Source organism: Ruditapes philippinarum, unplaced genomic scaffold (genome assembly GCF_026571515.1).
Source record: "Ruditapes philippinarum isolate M1 unplaced genomic scaffold, ASM2657151v2 ctg9279_1_1_1_1, whole genome shotgun sequence".
In the NCBI taxonomy this organism is placed as follows: Eukaryota; Metazoa; Mollusca; class Bivalvia; order Venerida; family Veneridae; genus Ruditapes; species Ruditapes philippinarum.
Window position 1 is genome coordinate 29,211 of NW_026857254.1, and position 6,336 is coordinate 35,546.

At 35.6% G+C, this 6,336-nt stretch overlaps 1 protein-coding gene across 1 annotated transcript; it reads right to left on the minus strand.

The window, feature by feature from the left end:
* Positions 1 to 1,031: 1,031 nt before the first annotated feature.
* Positions 1,032 to 2,138, minus strand: LOC132749199 (uncharacterized). Its single transcript, XM_060738917.1, has one exon. The coding sequence runs from the start codon at positions 2,136 to 2,138 to the stop codon at positions 1,032 to 1,034; it is 1,107 nt and encodes a 368-aa protein (XP_060594900.1).
* Positions 2,139 to 6,336: the final 4,198 nt, after the last annotated feature.

Here is a 6,336-nt window from a genome sequence, read left to right on the forward strand (position 1 = left end):
CGAAACATCTTCTAAATTCCCTAACTCGAACAATGACTTTAAGTAGTTTTGTCACATATCAGTCAATGTAAATTACCAATCGTATATCAGTTATATTATGATCTCATTGTCAAATTAATTTTTAGAATACCAATTGACATATATGATATGTACATCAAATCCGAAATATTGTAAACAAGCATGTCATTTTAACTGTTGGTTTATAAGTACATTTACATACTTTATGTCTAAAGCAACTGCTGATCTTTACATACGAAACAAACAAAATTTCATTTATTGTGGTTTTGATAAACTTTGGAAATTTTGCCGAGTAACATCGTATGTGTGCACATGTCCTTATATTTATGATGAAAATAATTCACTTTCATACAGCAGTACTCTCACATACGTTTGTTTTGTATGTAGTTTTCATTTGCATTTTACATATGATGACATATTTTAGAATTAAAGTATCAATAAATATTTTTCTTCTACATGTATGTGCTATTATTTTGTTTGCAGGCTTTTACTGATGATTATAGTATTGAACTGAGAACCATGTAATTTGAAACATAAAGTGCATACTTGTTGTAAAAGAAGAAAGTATAAATAACATTTATAACAAAAACAAGTAAAAGAACATAAATGTCAATAATTGCCATTGAAAATAGGTTAATAAATATAAACTACTACAATCCTTTTGCAAAGTTTTACTATGGATTTCAATAGAATAAGAATAAGTTTGCAACCAAAAATACTTGAAGTATAAGTCTGCAACCAAAATGTGCTTGAACAATATGCCATGTATATCTCCCCTGTGTAAGAGCGATATTGCACCCTGAAAGAGCATGTTGTAGAGTTCCTCTGTTTTCGCACAAGGGACAGTCTGGTGTTTCTGAAAGTTTCCATCTGTGCAGATTTGAAGGTGTCGGTAACACATCATACACTGATCTCAGAAGGAACTGCAGTTGGTATTGCGGATATCGCCATATATCTGACCATGTAAGGGATCGTTGTTCCAATTCCCATCTCGACCAAGCGCCTTGGCTCCCTCATTCTACTGTCTTTGCTTGTCTGTTTTCTTCTTCTCTAGATTTTATCTCTCTTTGGACAAGACTTCGTCTTTCTTGGGTGTTAGCGTTCTTCCAGTAGCAACTTTTTGATGTACCAAGGCCCTGTCGTCCTACTGCCACTGTTCCTACGATATCTTTACGCCTCAATCTACTCTCTGCCTCTGAAACTGCTTTTGATGCTGACCATTTTCGTCCTATTCTTACTTGGACACCTGCTGTTCTTACTTTATCATCTCTAGATTCTTTGAGTGTCATCACAAGGCGGCTTTTACTAACTTTGAATTCTTCCACTAGAGATGTAAATGGTAGCTGCAACTTTGCGGTTCTGCTGTACAGTCCTACATTTGTAAAATTTGGAGGGACACCTAACCATTTCCTAAGATGTCTGTTGATGGTTCTTTCAAGCTTCGCAACTGTTGTCAATGAAATTTCGTACAGCATAAGTGGCCATGATATCCTTGGAAGGAGTCCATGTTGGTATATCCATGCCTTTAATTTCCCTGGTAAACCTGTCTTGTCGATGTTCCTCATTCCCTCTGAAACCTGTTGTTCAATTCTCTTGATATTGTTTTTGTCACTTAAAGAGTCATCATACCATTTTCCTAAGCACTTGATGGGATTGTCAATTATTGATGGAATGACTTCTCCTTGCACCTTCAGTTCGACTTGGTGTGCTCTCTTCCCTTTCCTTATTATTAGAGCTCTAGACTTCTTTGGCTTGAAAGACATCCTTGCCCATGTTACTGTCTCTTCCAAGGCCTTTAATACCCATCTAGCTTGGACATGGGTTTCTGTAGTGATGGTTAAATCGTCCATGAACCCTCTATTTGGTGGTTGCCTGATGTCAGTTGATGTTTTTGGGCCTCTAGTTTCTCTCTCTCCAGATTTAATAATCATATTCATTCCCATGACAAACAAGATAACTGAGATGGTACATCCTGTAACTATTCCTTTTTGTAGTTTCTGCCATGTTGTTGTAAATGTGCTTGTTGTAAATCGCAGCTGAATCCCACTGAGATAACTTCTTATCACTTTCTTAAAGTGGTCGGGAATATGGTAATGATCTAATGACTCCTGTATCAGCATGTGAGAAACAGTACCATAACCATTGGCCAAATCTAGCCATACTACTGTAAGATCTCTCTTGTTCACTTTGGCCTCCTAAATAAGTTGTGAAATGATGCACGTATGTTCAATACATCCTGAGAATCCTGGTATTCCGCCCTTCTGTACTGATGTGTCTACATAGTTGTTATCTGTCATATATGATGTCATCCTTCTAGCCATAATAGAGAAAAAGATCTTTCCTTCTACATTGAGGAGGGAAATTGTCCGAAATTGTGTGATGTCCTCCGATTTTTCTTCTTTTGGAATAAAACACCCCTCTGCTTTCTGCCAACATGATGGTATCTTCCCTTTCCTCCAAACTACTTTCAGTAGCCTCCACAGGTGTTTCAAAATTTTTGGGCACTTCTTAAATACCTTGTACGGGATGCCGTTTGGTCCTGGTGATGATGCAGACCTGGCTTTCTTCACTACATCTGACACTTCTTTCCATGATGGTTCCTTAGTGTTCATTGATATTTCTGGTTCTGGTACTTTTTCTATCCTATCACAGTTACCTAGATGTTCCCACTGCCTTTCGTCGCTGTGTGTCTCTGATAGATGTTTTTCCACTTCCTCTTTTGTGCTTTTTACTGATCCCGCCTTTGTTCCGTCCAGTGTTGATTTGGTAAACTTGTAGGGGTTGGCAACAAACATTGCTCTCTTCTTCCTTCTTTCTCTCCTTGCTTTTCTGATTCTTTCTGCTCTTTGTAGATTGTTTCTTCTTTCCCTCAGTATTGATCTTAACTCATTCAATCCTTCTTTTTCCTCCTCATTTGCTCTTCTATACTGCTTTGTGACATCATTTATTTCGGTTCTGAGTGTTTGTATTCTTGTTGACGTCTGTTATGCTTCATGTTACCCTGAGTGCCTTCTCTGGTTTTGGTGTTACTTACTCCAAATCGATCTTGAACTACTGCATATACAATAGTTGACAATGCCGATATCTTTCTCTGTACGTCTCCAGTAAGTGTGTTATCCAAGATCTTGATTTAGTCTTCATCAAAGATCTCCCATCTCCTATTATCTGTTGGTGGCCATTGTATGTTTTCTTTCCTGCTGTCTGTTGAAGGTGTCGGTTTTGATTCCATTGCTCCTCCTCAGTGTTGATCTGAGTAACTTCATTAGGTAAGAGGTCCTCAGCACTGTGGTGTGCTTCCTGGCTGTGGTCCTCCATCGTCTCATCAGTGTTAACTGTGCGTTTTGCTGCTTCCCAGATCCACACTTAGTTCTTGCCTGGTGTATCTTCAGACCTTTTAAGTTCTTGCAAACTTTCCCACAATGACACTTGGTTTCTGCCGTTGTTCCAGTCAAAGTCCGTTGGATTAGCCGAGTTGTTACCGTTTAATCCTGCTCAATGGGCCTCACATCCTCCCCCCTCTCGGAAGACCCTGGGGGTATTGCTCTTTATTCTGTTCTGTAGCTTGGTATGGTGTTCCTTCACAGGAACCGTGTGTTGGGATGCCAACCCTTCACACCCTGGTTTCAGTCTTCCCTGAATGCCATCTGTCTCTCCAGACGTCACCATTCTATTCTTGGTTGTCAGCCGGTCTTTCCCAGCAGTCACTGGTAGGTCCAGATTACAAGTTACTTACATACAGTACTGGTGGAATAACTGCAAACACCATCAATGATAGTTTGTGTGTATATGCTCGCTTTTTCACAAACTCATAAGAATTTATAATATATTTTGTATTGCATTCATTTTTTGTTTTATATATGTTTTTTTTTTAAATTTCAGTAACCATAGGTTACCCATTTATTTTTCCCAATAATAAACATATTTTACACACATACAAAAACACACAATACATTCAAACTTAAATTATCTTTTGAATAATTATATGTAATAGAAAGAGCACCGAAACACGAGGCTATCTGATTTGTACGAGGGGGCGTAGCCCCCGAGTATTAATCAGATTGCCGAGTGTTTTGGTGTTCTTTCTCTTTTGTATCATAGTCAAACATAAAATCACGTTCCCTGCTGTCACAATATGAAACCCCGGCAAAAATGAACCAATGAACGAACATCTGATTATGACATTTCTGTCGCTTTCCCTTTCTCTGCCGTCACAGTATGTAAACCCCAGCAAAAATGAGCCAATCAATGGGCATGCTCTGGAGTGCGGGTAACTAATACCCGCACTCCAGTTAACGCACTGTGCATGTATATGTATACGATTTAACCCTGACACATGTTCAACAGAAAGGTCTCCAAACTATGATACAAATAATACATGTTACAAGTACTAATTCGAGTAAAGATTTTAATTTTTTTTAAAATTCTCTGGGAGTTTTTTGTTTTTGTTTTATAATGTAATATATTTTTAAAATTACAATCTAAGCTGTCGATAATTAAACTCTTTATGTCCAACATATAACTAGAAATGTTGTAACATTATTCTTATTTTTCTGTTGACTGTGAGAAAAAAGTATATTTCTACTTTGGATGTTTATACTATTTGATTAATTGTAACATAATACATTTTTAATGAATAAACTCATAATTATAGCATGCTATTTACATTCTTAATTAATGTTTTCCAAAAACACTTCTGATTTTCATATTGTTCTTATCGAAAAACAATTATATCTTCAAATCTCCATTAAAAAAAACAACAACCGACAGTAATCCAGAAATCATCCGGAAGGGCGATTAAGGCGAAAACTTCGCCGTGTATATTCCCATTTCGCTCTCCCAATTGATCAAAGAGAAGTCAACATCGCCGATAAAATCTTAATTCCCAAAGAGTAATTAATTGGCGATGTAAAGAGCAGAGATTGTATCTGCCCATATGACGACTGCTAATTATCATTATCCAATCAGAGGGTCGCTATGCAAAGCGTTAGACCGCCTACTCTAAACAGTAAATAATGAGAGCATCGGCCCGAAACGGGTATAACTGTGTGACAGTTTTGCGAGTTTAATACGGGATTTGGCGATAATTATCCCGATCATCTAAACACGTGCAAATCTTCCCTAATTGATATACACGCGGTGTTTAACCTGAGTAAAGCGATGTGCAATGGGTTTTTCAACGTTAGTCAATTAAAAATAATCAATTTTATTAATGATCAGCGACCTGATTAAAAACTTAACCATAGTTTTGAATAATTTCAGTCCGTTAACATCAATTAAAAATTGTTATGTCCTGTATATACATAACCCACTTATCTCTTTACACCAAAAACAAAAACAGAAAATATAAAATGATACAGGTATTATCTCACCAGTCAATTTTCCAAATCAAAACAATTCACTTGTAAATACATAACCCACATATACAGGAGAGAAAAAAAAATCATACACATTTAATGATAAAACATGCTTAAGGTATCACACTAGAAAAGGTAGTGAAAAATTAATAGTGCTAACAGAAACACTTCATTTTGATGTTGTTTTTTTTAATGTTTTAGACAGCTTGTTTGAAACATTGAACTATAGAGAAGTAAAAAGAAGAGAGAAAAAAATATTATAAAAAAGGATAGAGAAAAAAAACCTATATAAAAGGTTTTTGGTGCCAACTACTAGAGTTTTCGTTAAGCGGTAACCTTACATATAAATGAACTGGTAAGTAATTCTTTCTTGGAGGAATTTTTCAGGTTTTGGTGGAGGAAGAATGATTGAATTATAAACATTCAGATTTTGGTGGTGGAAGAGATTAAAAATAATTATGAATAAATTATAAACATGTAGTAACACCCCTACAAACTTATTATATTTTTTTTTTCAAATTCATTATGCTTGAATGACTGTTTGGACATATATTTATCAATTTTATAACTGGCACACAGTTGTTGTTTAAAAGTTCCTATATCAGGCCTTAATTCTTTTAATATACAGTAATATATGTAATATTTGGCATGTAATATTATTTTATTTATAACTTCATCAAGCACTGCCAAACAATATATCTAACTGACTCCAGGTTTGAATGTTAAGGTGGCATCTATCATTAATATAAACTTGTAGTTGTTCCCAAAAATGTTGTGTTACATCACAGTCATAGAAAAGATGAATCAATGTTTCTTTTTCATTATGACAAAATGAACAATTATTATCATTAATTATATTCATTTTCTTAAGCAAATATTTGTTGCAAGAATTCTATGTTTTTTTCTATACTGAAACCATATTAACTTTGGGTCCTCTGTATATTTGTAAACCAAATTATACAAA

Excerpts from the sequence above, each read along its gene's own strand:
- LOC132749199 (XM_060738917.1), bottom strand. The coding sequence starts at position 2,138 with ATGCTGATACAGGAGTCATTAGATCATTACCATATTCCCGACCACTTT.